The 18,023-nt window shown below is 35.9% G+C and overlaps 2 protein-coding genes across 2 annotated transcripts; one reads left to right on the top strand and one right to left on the bottom strand.

The window, feature by feature from the left end:
* The first annotated feature begins 1,155 nt into the window (after nt 1-1,155).
* On the top strand, nt 1,156-9,427 carry LOC130041702 (olfactory receptor 4K3). The gene is made up of 2 exons (XM_056133946.1): nt 1,156-2,065; nt 9,093-9,427. The coding sequence occupies exons 1-2, from the start codon at nt 1,156-1,158 to the stop codon at nt 9,425-9,427; spliced, it is 1,245 nt and encodes a 414-aa protein (XP_055989921.1).
* A 7,126-nt stretch (nt 9,428-16,553) lies between these two features.
* LOC130041927 (olfactory receptor 4K2-like) lies at nt 16,554-17,513 on the bottom strand. The gene has a single exon (XM_056134217.1). The coding sequence runs from the start codon at nt 17,511-17,513 to the stop codon at nt 16,554-16,556; it is 960 nt and encodes a 319-aa protein (XP_055990192.1).
* Between the last annotated feature and the right edge of the window lie 510 nt (nt 17,514-18,023).

The raw sequence follows: 18,023 nt of genomic DNA, 5'->3' as shown, positions 1-18,023 counted from the left end.
TTGTGAATTTTGTAAAGTTTGTTCAGCTCTCAGTGAGAGGTAGTTCCCAACGAATCTAGTTTCAATTTTTGAGGAAAGTTATATTACATAACTTCTAGATCCATCACTATCCTTTGTCTCTATAAAAACATTTCTCCTACTTGTTCAAGTAAACTTTGGAGACAAGAAGAGTTTTTAGTTAAGAATATTTTGGTGAATAAAATTCAGCAGTTAAAAAAATTTTTGGCTTCAAGCAGCAAAATATTTAACAGTGTCTTTCCATTAAATTATTTTTGAAAATGTGTGACACTTTCTATCTCTAACATCATTTTGCCATTCTTTGAAAAGCAGTGCTTGTCTTTAGTGGTAAAGAATAGATCGTTCACATCTGTGTCTTGCCCTCCTGTTGTTCATCAATTTGCTCAAGCAGGCCCAGTAACGTCTCCATTTTGAGACTTGTTACTGTGTTTGGCATGTTGACAAACATGCTCTTCCACAGGAGCGGAGGAATCGAACCCGGCTAGGCCGGGCTGGCTGTGCGTAAGGCAAACGCCCTACTGCTGTGCTATCACTCCAGCCCATCTATGTAATTGAAATAAATAAGACACTAATTCATTTTTACTGTGATCAATCTCCATAGAAAATGGAAACAGATTGTTTTGGAGGTATTTTTTTTTGCTTTGTAGCCAATGTCTTTCCCTTAAGTTCTCTTCTTGTATCCACCACCTTTAATAGAGAAGTATTTCTTTCCAATAACATAATATATATACATATATATAATGTATGTATGCACTAACAATCATTCAAAATTCTCAAACATTATTTACTCCAGTGTTTTCACCAGGATGTTTTGGAAAAGGTTACTCTTCAAAAATTGTTGGCAATACTCTGTGATTTTCTTTTAGCTATTTCACAAATATCTGGATTATTACTTAATTTTATGAAGATTTGTACCTTACTTATAAGCAAGTTGCTAAGTCATAATAATATTAAATTGAATCAGTTAACAAATCTAGAAAGTCCTTGGGAGAAATATTTAGCCACTATTAACAGGAAAATGGTAATGTAACAGGAAACTATTTAGTGGTGGTAGGCTTCCACTGAAATGTTTTATTTAGAAATCACTTTAAATTTAACCATCTTTTTCCTAGTTCTCTCATCTTGGACCTGGAGTAAATGGCCTGGAACAATCAGTCAGTGGTAAGGGAATTTATACTGCAGGGTCTCTCCAGTTCTTGGGAACTCCAAATATTCTATTTCCTGTTTTTCTCTGCGGTCTATGCAGCTACTGTTCTGGGGAATCTCCTTATTGTGCTCACCATTATGTCAGAGCCCCGTCTTCACACCCCCATGTACTTTCTGCTGGGCAATCTCTCCTTCATTGACATGTCTCTAGCCTCATTTGCCACCCCCAAAATGATTGCAGACTTCCTCAGCGAGCACAAAGCCATCTCTTTTGAAGGTTGCATTACCCAGATATTCTTCCTGCATCTCTTAGGGGGTGTTGAAATTGTGCTGCTCATATCCATGTCTTTTGATAGGTATGTTGCTATCTGTAAACCTCTACGTTACTTAACCATTATGAGTCACAAAACGTGCATTGGACTTGTGGCACTTTCCTGGATTGTTGGCATCTTCCATGCTATGAGTCAGTTAGCATTTACTGTGAATTTGCCCTTCTGTGGACCCAATAAAGTGGACAGTTTCTTTTGTGACCTCCCTTTGGTAATTAAGCTTGCGTGTGTAGACACATATATTCTGGGAGTGTTCATGATCTCAACCAGTGGCTTGATTGCTCTGGTGTGCTTCATCCTCTTGGTGATATCTTACACCATCATCCTGGTGACAGTCAGACAACGTTCATCTGGTGGTTCCTCCAAAGCCCTCTCCACTTGCAGTGCCCATTTCACTGTTGTAACCCTTTTCTTTGGCCCCTGCATTTTCATTTATGTGTGGCCTTTCACAAATTTCCCAATAGACAAAGTGCTCTCAGTATTTTATACCATTTTCACTCCCCTCTTGAACCCAGTAATCTACACCCTTAGAAATAAAGACGTTAAGAATTCCATGAGGAAACTCAGTAACCGTATATTTAAGTCAAGGAAGACTGATCATACACCTCCTAATTTTCCTATAGAAAAATGAAATAGTTGTTCAGTATTTTAGCACTTATTTCCCTCACTCAGTTGGTCATAGTGTTGCTATTGAGGAAAATCAATTTATTTATGGGAGAACAGTTTCTGTATTAAGACTCAGTATTCACTGAGTTTTAGTTATATTAATTGTTTCTCATGAAACGATATTTACTATAGAGCATTATCAAACCTATGATTAACACTTTACTTTCATATACAATTTTTTGAATGTCAGCATTTCCCTAGTATTCTTACCTTGAGATACAAATTTTAAGAAAATGTAGTTTCCCTCCAGTATCTTTTCTTTATTAAACAGGGAACCATCACCAAAAAGTATAGTGCCCACTAAAGTAATAATGGAATTTTCAATTGTTTACAAAGGTGTTCATGGATGAACTTATTTGAACTTACTACAGTTCAAACATAACCAAAAAAGTGGAGAATTCTTGATAAGTAAAAATATTTGCTATTTAACTTCTTTATAAGTTATCTTTGAAAAGAACAGGAGTTTGTACCTAACATATCTTTTGTTTGTCCCGAGGTTTTCTAGAGTAGCACTGTAGTACTGTCCTCCCATTGTTCATCATTTTGCTCGAGCAGGCACCAGTAACATCTCACAATAAATTGTGAGACTTGTTGTTACTGTTTCTGGCATATCGACTACATCATGGGGAGCTTGCCAGGCTTTGCCGGGTGGGCAAGATACTCTCGGTAGCTTGCTGGGCTCTCCAAGAGAGGCGGAGGAATCAAACCCAGGTGCTGTGTGCAAGGTAAATGCCCTACCCACTATGCTATCGCTCCAGCCCTTTCTAGAGTAAATTTAAAATTTTTTAAATAAACAGTAAACTCCAGAAAAGTTTCTGTACATACATATATATATAATATTCAAAGAAACTTCAGAGATATGTACAATAATCCCATCTACAAACCCTCTACAGAAGATGAAACTAAAACCCATAGTAGCTTTTTCAAGGTTATACTCACTAGAAGAATCCTGGGCATTCACCTACCAATATTGCTATTTACTTATTTTCTAATCATTAACAAGTTTTTGAATTGCCATGTTTGCTGTGTCGTATCTGCAGTCAAAAACCATATTAAAAATAGTTTATAAAAGATGTATGTCTTTTTCTCTCTGGTAAAATGCAGTATTTACTTAAAGAATCCAGGAAACTGGCATTTCACTAGATTTGATAGAACTAATATCAAACGTTTTAGAATACAGAAAATTAGAATATAGAAAATTGTTTAAATGATGAGACTGAGAACCAGAAAATAAAGTGCCTCTCCCAAAGTTATGCATCTGAATAACAGAGTCTCGCCTAAAAGATATCTCTTTCTCTCCAATTCCAAGCCAGTCAAATAAGGGCTAGATAATGTTTAAAAACATTTTAGTCATTATTACTCGGAGTTTATCATGGGGGAAGTGCTTTATGTATAAGTGAAATAAGATGACTTATTTTGAATAATAATTCAATTGCCTGACAATGTCAATGTTTGTGTAATATTATGTATAATACTGTAATAACCTGGGCTTGTAATAGACAAATGTAGATTAGTGATAGACAGTAGGTCAATTATTAATAAATAGGTTACATAGAATAGTAAAAAAGGTGAATGGGCCAAAAAATAAGTGGGTAAATGTGTGAATAAGAGGTAGAGATAAATGGCAAAATTGTGCTTGATGGACATACAGAAAATAGATCAAACAGATACATAAAGAAATGAATTTCAAGTACAATATAGTGACTCAGTATGCTTTTATGTACATAACTTAAATCTGTACAACTATAAGTTCTAACTATGCTGTTGTTTTAAAGCCATAAAATTATTAAATTTGGCAGAATTGAAAGTTATATTCTTAAGTATATGTGGTGTGATAAAAATCAGCCACTTTTACGAATGTGCCTAATGTCACTGGGTGCTCTACTAATGAATTTGAAGGGGGGATGGCTTATGACTATTATAAATCTGTCTCTTGCCTTCACAGTACTGTTATGTCATGTCTGCAAGTTAAATTGCTCAAATTTCATTACAATAAAAAGCATATGATTGGCTCATCACACTAAGAAATGCTGCGCTATTATTTTCTGTTATGATTTTTTTCTTCCAGTTTAGCATAGTGATGTAAACGTATAAAATTATAGCCAAATAAGTATCCTGGGTTCCATTATATGGAAGTTCACTTGTGTTCTAAAATTAGATTCCAAATATTAGGAATGGAATATGAGGAAGTATAAAGACAAACTATAAATAGTTGGCATAAACACTAATCCAAATAAAAGTCAGTGAAGGACTTGCACAATTCCTTTACTATTTATTTATTTTCTTGCTTGTTTTTTATTTGTAGGCCACACCCAGAGATGCTCAGGGCTTACTCTAGGCACTGAACTCCAGGATCACTCCTGCAGTCTTTGGGGGCCACTTGGGATGCAGGGAATGTAATTTGGATCAGACTAGCACCTTACCCACTGTACTATCTCTCCAACCCCTGATCTTTTATCTTTCTTACCAGTGTGGAGTCTAGTACTTTATTACTAACACTGATTCAAAAACACTTCACAGTGAAAATAAATTTCACAAAGTTTTGGAAATACTAAACCTAAGTTCGTTTTGTTTTCTTCACTTCCAAGAGTCATTAGCCTCATTGAAACTTTCTATAGTGTAGTTCCATATAGTAACTTAATTTCTTCTTTTCTTCTTCTTTTATACTTCCTTATCTCCATTAAACTCCTTGAGCTATAACTATTTCAAATGTTGCTCTCTAATTGCAATGTAAAATTGAAACCTGCAGTAAATGTAAAATGCAAAATCATTATATTATTCAAAGAGTAAATGTTATCACATAAAATAAAATTAATATTTGCCTACCAAAATATCTTACTCATTTGTGATCTACAGGGAGACAGAATAAAGAACTAGATAATATTGAACAATGACAGTTCCTTACCCTTGTGAAAAAATACAGAGATTATTATACAGAAGCAAGAAAGCAGACTACAAAGTAACATGAGACATTGATAATGGAGAGTAGTAGGCACTTTTATGGTGGTGAGGTACAGTAAATGTGTACATCAAAACCACAAACAAAACACTTCTTTAAATATGATCCCTAAACTACAATAATGGAGGAGAGGGATTGCACACCCTCTCTTGAGGCCTGCTCAAAGAAAGTTGAGGATAACCTGCACAGTGGTCATTGATTTGATAATGGAGCTGAAATGCCACTTTATTGTCAAAAAATGATAAAGTCACCATTCAGTTAAAAAACTAACTACAGCTGCATCACCCCATTCAAAAAATTTTAAATTCTGCTGGACATCTCAAACTCTACACCACTGAGAAACCAAGAGTAGCACACCACATTGGATGTGATGTGAAGTAGAAGGCGACCAATTTCTATTAAGAAAATGTAAACACACAAGTTTAACCTGTAACATGTTGATGATATCTTCTATAAGGGCTTGACGGCTTCATGGTTAGATACAACAATATTCACACACTTTCTTCCAAAGAAATATCTTTTGATCATTTTTAGAGAATTAATAACAAACAATATAAATTAAATTATTCAGTTCTGCTATGGGGGCAGGCTTGAGGGGTGGTTGGGAAAATTGGAAATAATGGTGATGAGAAGGTGCAATTCCAACACCAAGGTGGGATTGGTGTTGGAATACACCAATGTAATAAATGAACGTAATCAATATAATAAATTTACTTTATTTATAAAATAAATGTGAATGTAATAAATCATAAACAATTTTATAAAAATAAATTTTTAAAAAATTTTCCTTGGGGGAGAGGGGGCAGGAAAATGACAAAGGATTGGTTTGACATTCCACACTTTTTAAAATCAGTTTTGTCTGTCTCAGTTTTTCCATAAAACCTGTCTAGAAAATGACATTTTCACTTTGTTTTTTTTAAAATAAATCAATGGTTTAATAATCATCCTGAAAAGTTTTAGACATATGGTTCTATTACTTCATTCCTGAATATCCCACCCTTGCTCAGAAGTATCCTTTAATTATTTTATTGACCTTACTTTACTTTTTCTGTTAATATTTTCTGCAATATATTTATATTTAATTACATTTTTATGTCCATACAGCTTTATGTTGACATTGATACCTCAGCATTAAGTTTATCTTTTAGGTAATTAGTATTTTGAAAATATAGAATTTGCCTTTGCTATTTTTTTTTTGCTAATTTGTTTGTATTCAGCCAAACAGAACTTGGCTCAGGACATAGAAGTACAGTGCTGGGGGTGAAGTGATAGCACAGCGGGTAGGGCGTTTGCTTTGCACGCGGCCAACCCGGGTTCAAATTCCAGCATCCCATATGGTCCCCTGAGCGCTGCCAGGAGTAATTCCTGAGTGCAGAGCCAAGAATAACCCCAAAAAGCAGAAAAAACATTACAATGCCCTCCCCTTATCCACAAGACCCCAGTGGATGCTTAAAATAATCAACAGCCTCAAATTCAATGTATACAATTTTTCTATACATACATACATGTGGCAAAGTTTAATTAGGCACAATAAGAGTCTAAAGGGAATAACAACATAGTTGCAATATACTTTAGTAAAAATTATGTGAATTGGGCTTCTCTTTCTTTTTCTCTTTCTTTCTCTCTCTTTATCTCTCTCTTTCTCTCTCTCTCTTTCTCCCTCCCTCCCTCAACATATCTAATTTACCTACTATTTGTGGACTATTGGTTGACCACAGTAACTAAAAGCTAAGCTATTGATAAAGGATTTCTGTAGTAATTTGTAGTAATTTTAAAAATAAAAGTATTTTTCTGAATAAATGCTTTGTTAATATCCCACTAAACATGTAAATGTTGAGGTGGAAAGAATTTTAGAGATCAGTATATGGCCCCACAAAATTATCCTTGGGACTTGAATACAACTTGTATACAGCTCTGATATGACAAGATACTGAGTGCTCTTCAAGCTCTCATAGTTTAGCATGGAAGACTTTTGATTTTCAATTTATTGTGTAACATGGTAGGTTAAATAAATACTTTCTTTAAAATAAGAGGATTTGGGGTCTGGAGCGATAGCACAGCAGGTAGGGAGTTTGCCTTGCATGCAGCTGATCTGGGTTCAATTCCCAGCATCCCATATGGTCCCCAGAGCACTGCCAAGAGTATTCCTGAGTGCAGAGCCAGGAGTAACCCCTGTGCACCACCGGGTGTGACCCAAAAAGAAAAAAAAAGAGAGGATTTTAAAAAGCCTTCATCTGAGGAAAGTGACTGTGATTTTATAGCCCTCGTGTTCATACTTTTCCCTAAGACCCAGAAGATCTATTTTCCACAATTTTTGGTCTTCGGGATTTTTATTTTAACATATATCAATATATTTTCTAATTTTTGTTGTCTTTTTTGATCCAATTATTAAACATGACTATGTTTTCTAGTAAAGGCATATATTTGAATTTTCCATGTTTCTTTCTGATTAATTTCTAGGTTCATTTCATTGAGATTATAAAAATTATGTCTGTATTCACTCTTTACAATAGCCAGAAACTGGAAGAAACCTGAATGCCCAATAACAAATGACTGGTTAAAGAAACTTTGGTACATTTACACAATGGAGTACTATGTAGCTGTTAGAAAAGATGAAGTCATGAAATTTACATACAAGTGGTACAATATGGAAAGTATCATGCTAAGCGAAATGAGTCAGAAAGAGAGGGATAGACATAGAAAGATTGCATTCATCTGGGGGATATAAAGTAACAAAGTATGAGATTAATACCCAAGAATAGCTGAGATCAGCACCAGGAGGATTACTCCATAACTTAGAGGCCAGCCGGGTATCCTAGAGGAAAGGGCAGTTCAGATAGAGGAGGGAGCACCAAATAAAGGATGTTTGGAGGATCCTCCCAGGAGGGGAGATGCATGTCGAAAGTAGACTATGGACTGAACATGTTTGCCACTCAATGCCTCTTTTGCAGACCACAACACCCAAACGGAGAGAGAGAACACAGGGGATTGCCCTGCCACAGAGGCGGGGGGGGGGGGTGGGGGGATGGGGGTGGGAGGGATATTATCCATGGTGGTGAAAAACGGGCACTGGTGGAGGGATGGGTATCTGATCATTGTATAATTGAAACCCAAGCACAAAAAATTGTAAATCTACAACTGTAAAAAATAAAAATAAAAAAATAAAAAAATAAAAAAAAATTATGTCTGTATTGACTATAATCTTCTCAAATTTGTAGTGATTTATTTTGTGACCTGGAATTTGATCTTTCTTGAGAAATTCATGTGCATGGCAAGAATATTCCTTCTACTGTTGGGTGAAATGCTCTGTACACATCTGTTATGTTGATTTGGTTCATAACATTGTCTACACCTGCTTTTTATCCCTTACTGACAGTCTGAACCATCTGTTAATTATTGTAAATGCGGTATTGAAGTCTCTTACTATATTGTTGTCGACTTCTCCTTTCATATAAAATATATATATATACTGATATAGTTAAGTGTTCTTATATTGTGTATATTTAAAACATTATAACTTCTGGTTAAATTGAACTTTTATAATTATGTGATGATTTTTATTTCTTGTGATATGTTGTTGATTTGTTTTGTTCTGTTACCATACACAATAGTGTTCATGGGTTATGTCAGACTTTTGCTCAGGCTTTGCCTCTGGTAGCACTTTGAGGTCAATGCAGTGCCAGAGTTTGAATCCAGTCTTCCCACATGCAAAACATACTCCTAGCCTTTGAACTATCTTTTGACTCTGGAGACAATTATCATTAAAGCTGATATCATTTTCAATAAAATAGTTATCATTAAAGCGTCGTTCAGCTGTGAGTTTTCACAATACCACAAGATACAAAGAAGAGGAAGGGTAGAATGAAAGGTTTGCTGTGGTGGGCCCGCAGGCCTGCACACAAGTAGGGCCCGGAGGTGACGTTCGGTGGCCGGGAACGACCTCCTCAGGCTCTTCCCAACGACGACAGGTGAAGGATGGAAGACAGGCAGACTCTCCAGTGTCATTCGATCTCTCTCTTTCACAAACATAGTCGTTGTCATGGCCATAGTCTTGGTCATCAGAGTTCCACCTCCAAGTCTCCTCGCAGACCTCAAAGTCTCCAAAGTCTCAGTTTTCCTCTTCCTCTTCAGTATCTCATCATGGACCTTCTCATCCTCAACATCTAGTCTTCAGGATCTAGTCTTCACTCTAAGTCCTCATTCAGTGTCTTTTCTATCCCCAAGTCTTTGTCTTCCCCTTCAGTCTCCTGCCTCTATCCTCCTCAGTCTCTGTCTCTGTCTCTGTCTCTGTCTCTCTTCTGGTCTCTAGTCTGCTGCCGTTGTCTTCCATTGTCTTTTTCTTTTTAGTCTCTTGGCTCTATCTTCCTCTGCCATTGTCTTCTTCTTCTCAGTTTTTATTCTCTGTCTCCCTAGCACAGCGGGTAGGGCGTTCGCCTTACAAGCAGCCAACATGGCCGACCCAAGCTCCATTCCTCCGCCCCTCTCGGAGAGCCCAGCAAGCTTCCGAGAGTATTTGATATGCCAAACACAGTAACAACAAAGTCTCCAATGGAGACGTTACTGGGCCCGCTCAGCAAATCGGCGATCAACGGGAGGGCCTTTATGTTTACCTTTACCTTTACCTCCCTGTGCAACAAATATATGATGCAAATATGCTATGATCCCTTTTGATTATCATTTGTATAGAAATTTTTTCCATCCTTCACTTTTAACCTGTGTCTTTAAATCTAAATTGGATCTCATAGATAGAGCTCCCTGAGAAACTTTCTCTGACTCATCAAGCATATATAGACATGCCTTTTTCTAAATTCCCATATTTTCATATTATGATGTTATGCAAACAAACAAACATAGCACAGCGGTAGGGCGTTTGCCTTACAAGCGGCCAACATGGCCGACCCGAGCTTGATTCCTCCGCCCCTCTCGGGGAGCCCAGCAAGCTACCGAGAGTATCTTGCCCACACGGCAGAGCCTGACAAGCTACTCGTGATGTATTCGATATGCCAAACACAGTAACAACAAGTCTCATGATGGAGATGTTACTGGGCCCGCTCGAGCAAATCGATGAACAACGGGAGGACCGTGACCGTGACCATGATGTTATGCAAATTTGACTGCGATAAGGTTGGGTCTTTCTCATGTAAGAATTTTTAATTACTATTATTAAACTATTATTTAAATTACTACTTCTTTTTAAATTACTAACTCTAAGAGGTAATTAAAAGTAAAAAAGTAGAATGGCTTCTTTCTAAAGGAAAGAGTCCAGTTTCTTGCACTCATCATTTAAAAAAGACTCAAAAGCACCTCTTAGATCATGGGGCCAGAGCAATAGTACAGTGAGTAGAGTGTTTGCCTTGCATGCAGCCAACCCAGGTTCAATCCCTGGCATCCCATATGGTCCCCTGAGCACCACCAGAAGTAATTACTAAGTTTAGAGCCAGGAGGAATCCCTGAGCATCGCTGGGTGTGACACAAAAATAAATAAATAAATAAATAAATAGCACTGCACTGCACTGTCCTCCCGTTGTTCATCAATTTGCTTGAGCGGGCCCAGTAACGTCTCCATTGTGAGACTTTTTACTGTGTTTGGCATACTGAATATGTCATGGGTAGCTTGCCAGGCTTTGCCATGTGGGCGAGATATTCTCAGTAGCTTGCCAGGCTCTCCTAGAGGAGCGGAGGAATCGAACCTGGCTAATAAATCCTTGTCTGACCTTCTCTCTGGCTTGCCTCGTTAAATAAATAAATAGACTGTCATCTTTAGTCAAGGAGATTGTGTCATATGTATAGAAAAAATTTAGAAAATCCTAGGAGAAATGTGATCTCTCTAGTTCTGAACTGCTTCAGAAGGAGGTCAGTCCTAGTCTCAATAAGGGTATGTTCAGAAGCACTAACTTGAAGAGCCATTCAGTGTATAATAAATTGTAAAAGTAAATTTCTAGAGGAATAATGTGAAGAGAAAAAGAATTAGAGCCTAGGACGAGAGATATCTTTAAAGAGAGAGAGAGAGAGAGAGAGAGAGAGAGAGAGAGAGAGAGACAGAGAGGCAGAGAGACAGAGACAGAGAATCATCAGAGACAGAAAAATAACAGATTTTCATTCTCTAATTAGCCTTACATTCTTACATGGAGATGACTTGTAGAAATATCAGTGTTTCAGAATGATTCAATAAATGCTGTGTCTGTTGAGAATGAGATAATCAAAGGTGGATTATGTCAAAGTGAGGGTTAAAGCTCGGAGAAAAATTTTTTAAATTTAAATTAAATTCTTTTAATTTAAAGAATGAAAAATACATCTTACACATTTTAAGTTCTTTATTAAAGATCACAAACTGATGTGGTAACACTTACAAAGATGAAACAAATAAATAAGATCTAAAACCTAACCTAAAGTCAAAAGAGCTGGCTGGAGTGTTTGTACAGCTGGTAGAGCATTTGCCTTGCATGCGGCCAACCCGGGTTCGATTCCCAGCATCCCATATTGTCCCTTGAGTATCGCCAGGAGTAATTCCTGAGTGTAAAGCCAGGAATAACCCCTGTGCATCGCCGGGTGTGACCCAAAAAGAGAGAAAAATAAAAGTCAAAAGAGCTACAGCTTAAAAGTTCTGTCCCCAGTGTTATATGGTGAGTGTTTGTGTCACATTTGAAAGCAGGAGCTAGGAAGACTGGGAACTCTTCCCCAGGAACCTCTCAACCAAATGTGCTGGCAGTTCAGTATTGGGGATATAACTTTATCAGCCACAGGCATGAACCTTAACCCATGTACCCTCTCTATGGACTTTTGTTTTTGTTTGATTGGGGTGGGAGGTTGGGAGTGGAGAGTGGGCTTGGGGACAGGGTGTTTGGAGGCTATGTCTACGGTTGGAGGTCCTCAGGGCTCATTCCTGGTTTTTCATTCAGGGATGATTCCAGGTATTTAATAAGGTAGATCATGTACATGGCAAATGCCTTATCCTATACTATCTCTTCCGCCCCTTGCTTCAATTTTGAAGGGAATCTATCAGTTTGCATTTTCTTTTGACATGTTAAAGTATCTAACTTTATCTTTAGTTTTACTTCTTTATAAACCATTAAGGAAGATAAGCATGCTTAGAATTCCAGTAGTTGCAGCTTATCTCTTAATTGACTTGTAAACTCAAAGAATAATGAGAAAATTAAGAGAGGTTAGTTATTTGTCTCACCTGAGAGATACTACAGCACGTTAGGCGCTTGTCTTGCAAACAGAGGAAACAGGTTTGATCTTGAGCACCACATATGGTCCTCTGAGTACCACCAGAAATTATCCATGAGCACAGAGCCAGGAATAAATCCTGAGTATTGCCGGATATGCCCTCTCCCAAGATATAAAATAAAATTTTAAAAAGTTTGCCATAAATCACTGTCTGTCACACCGTCCTCCCGTTGTTTATCGATTTGCTCGAGTGGGCCCAGTAACGTCTCCATTTTAAGACTTGTTGTTACTGTGTTTGGAATATTGAAATATGCGGGCAAGATACTCTGAGTAGCTTGCCGGGCTCTCCGAGGGGGCGGAGGAATCGAACCCGGCTCAGCCAGACCGGCTTTGCGCAAGGCAAACGCCCTACCACTGTGCTATCGCTAAAAATCTAACACATTCACATATGTCACACACACACACACATACACATACACGAGACTAGACCTCTGTGGAACTTCAGTGAAACTTAAACTGAAATGCACACAAACACATAAACATATAGGAATATTTTTAAGCTAATTATATAATTATACTGAATACAGTTATCTAAACATGCTATCAGGACATGATTGAAAGATAGTCTGATTCCCCAGGAAGGAACACTACCACCAGAAATGTCCAGATAAAGAATAGATATTTATTCTAAAACTTCAGTTATATTTTAATCAAATAAAATGTCTGACATGATGCTATGATTTTATTTCAATTTAAAAAATCATTAAGCTTTTCAAAAGATAAAGTCTTTATATTTTAATAATGTGGACAGTCTTTCTTCGTATCCTCTTATCCCTGAAACAAATACTAATGTGCTGTACTGTATAGCACTGTCTTCCTGTTGTTCATCTATTTGCTGGAGCGGGCACCAGTAACGTCTCACGAAAAATTGTGAGACTTGTTACTGTTTTTGGCATATCAAATACATCACTGGTAGCTTGCCAGGCTTTGCCTTTCGGGCAAGATACTCTAGGTAGCTTGCTGGGATCTCTGAGAGGGGCAGAGAAATTGAACCTGGGTCAGGCACGTGCAAGGCAAATGCCCTACCCACTGTGCTATCACTCCAGCCCACTAATGTGCTACATATAAATAATATGTAAATTAAACCTTTCACTTCCCAGTTAAAATTTTTAGTAAATTCAAATAAATATATAGCAATTCACATTTCAAAATAATATAGTTATCATTTTAAATGGGTAATGAACAAAATAAACAGAGAATATTTTACCACTCCTTAATCATGTGCACTTTACCTAAAAATATTGCTACTGCAATAAAGCCAGCCCTTACCTATCGAACATTGCAAATATTGTCAATTTTCCTCCTCATCAATTTTGGACTATTTCGATTTATAATTAAAGAGGAGCAGAGATATAGTTTAGGAGGTAAGACACTTACCTTGCATGGGTTTTGTTGGTGGTGATTTATTTTGAATTCCTAGTTTGATTGATTCCTGAGCACCTCCAGGGGTCACTCCTTAGAATAGTGCCAGTAATAAGCCTGAACATTGCTGATGTGACTCCAACTCCCCCCAGTCCCTCCCTTCAAATGAACTCTTAGTGGCAAAATTAATTTGGAATGATCAATAAATAATTTTTTGAATGTGTATGTGTTGCATTTATGGTATGACCTAAATTTTGCAACTGTTTTAGTGGTTTTAATTGAAGTCTAAAACTTCTCAATTTTATCTCTTTGAATCGTCATGGAACTTAGCATGTCAGCTTTCAGAAAAATAAATAATTTTCAAAATACATCATAAAAATAAAATGAGAAATCCTAAAAATACAACATTTCTTTTATATACTATAGGCAAACAGAAGATAACAACAAAAGACAAAAATAATTACAGGCATACATCAATGATTAATAATTGGCACATAGTCAATATTTTTATATTCCCTTACGTTAGGTAAATTGTCACATCCTGTTACAGTATTAAAATCATGCCCTTTATTTTCTAGTAACCACATCTACTTCCATTCCAGTTTTCCAGTTACCCTGTGATTTTGTACATATTTAGTACAACAGCAGCAACACCGTATTTTTGGTTAATATTTATTAAAAACCTTAATGCTTACCAAGCACTGCTAATTATGTTGCATGTATTTTAATTTCATTTTTACAACACCCCTTGTGCTTAAATATTATATCCACATTTAATAAGTGAAGAAACTGCATCTAAGAAACATTTAGAACTCTTTCTTTAGCAAGAAAAAAAATTTTTAAATGCTAGTATGAGACCATAATTTTCTGCCAGAAACTAATAATCCTACATAATTGCTAAAACAATGTCCTGAAAATAGAAAATAGAAATAGTATACATTAATGGATTTTCAGCACACACCAAGTGCCTTAAACAGATAATATGCTCCATGAATAATCACACACTAAAGGTTGAAAATTTAGAAATGGTTTCATATTTAAAAACAAAGATGATGCACTTGGTAAATAATAAGAACGATGTAAGAGTAGAGTTTCACCTTAATCCCTTTCCAGTGATATTATTTTAGTAAAGTCTAAACTACCATTCCAAGTTTAAATATCCTTTTATACCTACTTCCAACACTAAATTCATTTATAAACTTCTGCATGTCATGCATATTATGTAACTTCATATATTAACTACTTTGGGGGGTTTGTGCAGAAGCATATAGAAATTTAAAAGACTGAGCTAAATGTATAAACTATGAATGCTCTTCCTTTCTTTGTAAGACAGTTTCACTCACAAACTATTCAAATCCATTAAGGAAGTCATTTCCTGATCTCTTCAATCAGTTCAGAGAATAGACTATACTATAATTCTAAAAGTATTCAGCAGTATCATGCAATCTAATATAACTTCCCACAACTCCTCTCCCACTCCATCATGTTAGTAATGGTTAAAGTTTATCATTTGTTGTTCTGCTGTGTATCTTAATAAGCTGCAACCTTGAAGATATTGTAAACTGGAAGTCAAAATATGTATACTAGTACTTTGATCTGAATACAGTTATTCTTCAAAATAATTTGTGGAAAATAAAATTAACTCCAGGTAAACAACAATCTTTTAAACTTTACAGAGAATTGATCTTAAATTAGCTTCACTAATTCTGTGAACTCTTCTATAGTGGGTAGCTCTTCATCAATTTTGGTCTATTTCAATTTATAATTAAAGAGGAGCAGAGAAATTGATTGGTCAGCTCATTTATATAGTCTTGTGATAAAATTAATTGAAGATAATTAGTAGCAAATCAATTACAAATAACTGTGTGTGCTATATGTTTCTTAAATTATCTTTATTTTTTCTTTCCATAATCTATAACATACTGAAAATAAAATACTAAGGCTAATGATATTTGGAATGCTTGATGTGGCTATTGAAATACTTACAATTAATTTAATTGCTGATATTTTGAAATATTTAAATGAATTATTAAAATTCATTTATTAATAAATTAATTTATTCATTTATTAATTAAAATTTATTTAAATGAATTCATAATATCTAGGACATTTGTCCAAGATTTGAATTTTAATCAGATTTAGTAGTTTCCTTTTATGATTTAAACTTATGACTTGCCAACTGATTCATTATTTATTTGCTATTCTCATTTTCAAGTGCAATAATAGTCTGTACTATTAAAAACTTACTAACTTCAGGAACTTCAAACTCCTTTTTGTTCAAAATTGGCTTAATTCATGCTCATTGTAATAGGATTGTTCAAAAATATTCATAAAGTTATATTAAAAATATCAATTTTAACAAAAATATTCCAGTACTATTGAGGTGGGGGAATCTGTTATGCCTTACACTCTTAATTACAACATTACCAATAGATGACATCAAGTACCACAGAGCAATGCTTCTGAGTAGAAATGTTCTGAGAGAACAAAAGAGCAACATTTTATCCCAGCACTCTTTGATTGGTCAATCTAAGATCAATATAAGGTATGCTACCGAGACTAGGGGAGTCTTTGAAGATCTAAATTTATGTCCACAATTTTTATGTAGCTATTTTTCTATGAAAATAACCAATACATTTAAGTAGATCTTGAAATGAAATGAATGATCTCAAAATATTTACAAACATTGTGTTGCTTTTTAGGCAAAATGTTTCACCTCTTTCAAATCGTGGCTTATTTTTATGAATTTAGACTGAAGAACTGAAAGACAATTTTTAAGCTTACTTTTTGGTTGTTCTAAGAACAAAATTGATGATACTGAAAATAATACAGAAACTCCCGATTCATTTCACTGGATATCTTGGAGATGTTTTCCCAAGGCTCAAATACCGGTTATTTAGTTTCTTCTTCATAGCTGTCTTCACTTCCTGGTTTCTCAAAGTATAGATAAGTGGATTCAAAAAGGGGGTAAAGATGGTATAGAAAACAGAAAGAACTTTGTCCATCATAAAATTTGTGAAAGGCCACACATAGATGAAGATGCAGGGCCCAAAGAACATCGTAACAACTATAAAATGTGCAGTGCAGGTGGAAAAAGCCTTAGATGATCCTGTGGAGGAGTGGCTCTTGATAGTATTAAGAACAATGACGTAGGAACTGAGCAAAAGTAAAAAACTTATAAGAGCAATAACACCACTAGTTGAGATCATGAAGAGTCCAAGAACATATATATCTATACAAGCCAACTGAATGACCAAAGGAAGGTCACAGAAAAAACTGTCTATGATATTGGGACCACAGAAGGGTAAGTAGAGTGTAAAAGCTAACTGACTCATTGTATGCAGGAAACCCACTGTCCAAGAAGTTACCACAAGCCCAATGCAGACTTTTTGGCTCATAATTGTTGAGTAATGGAGAGGTTTGCATATAGCAATGTACCTGTCAAAAGACATAGAGATCAGCAACACAATCTCAGTCCCAGTGAAAAGATGCAAAAAGAAGATCTGGGAAATGCAGCCCTCAAAGGAGATGGTCTTGCGCTGAGCAAAGAAGTCCATGATCATCTTTGGAGTTGCAAAGGAGGATAGGCACATGTCTATCAGAGAGAGATTGCTGAGCAGGAAATACATGGGAGAATGAAGCTGTGGAGTGGACATGACTGTGAGCAAAATCAGAGAATTGCCAAACATGGTCATTAGGTAAAAAATAGAAAAAATCACAAAGAATAAAATTTGAAGGTCAGGAGAATCAGTGAGTCCCAGTAACACAAATTCGGACACTCTGGAATGGTTAAACCCCTCCATTGTTCTTCAGAGCCTGCTCTATAAATGAAAAAATGGAACAAAATGATAGAGCTAGAAAATATGATATAGCTAATAATTTATTCAAGTATTTATTTGCTAAAATCCAACTAATAACTAGGGGTTGCAGAGCTAGTACAGTGGGTAGGGTGTTTGCCTTGCATGCTGCCAACCTGGATTCAATCCCCGTATGTTCCCATGAACATCACCAAGAATAATTCTTAAGTGTAGAGTCAGGAGTAACCCCCAAGTACTGCCAGATGTGATCCTAAAACTAACAAAAATCTATTAACTATCAAATATTTTTATTTCAGAACCACATAACAAATGCTGTCAGATGTCACTTTAAGTGGACAAATTCTTGGTTTTGACAAGCATCAGTACACGTTGGGTTATACTCCCAATACATTCACAAAATATTTCTGTTCTGAATATTGGATGGGGAGGTTACATATTCTACAATTGTGAAGGAAGAACATAACAAGTTAGTATGTTCTACTTGATAGTCAAATA

The sequence above is a fragment of the Sorex fumeus genome, unplaced genomic scaffold (genome assembly GCF_029834395.1).
Source record: "Sorex fumeus unplaced genomic scaffold, SorFum_2.1 ptg000098l, whole genome shotgun sequence".
Taxonomy (NCBI): Eukaryota; Metazoa; Chordata; class Mammalia; order Eulipotyphla; family Soricidae; genus Sorex; species Sorex fumeus.
This window is presented reverse-complemented; position numbering and strand designations above follow the sequence as displayed.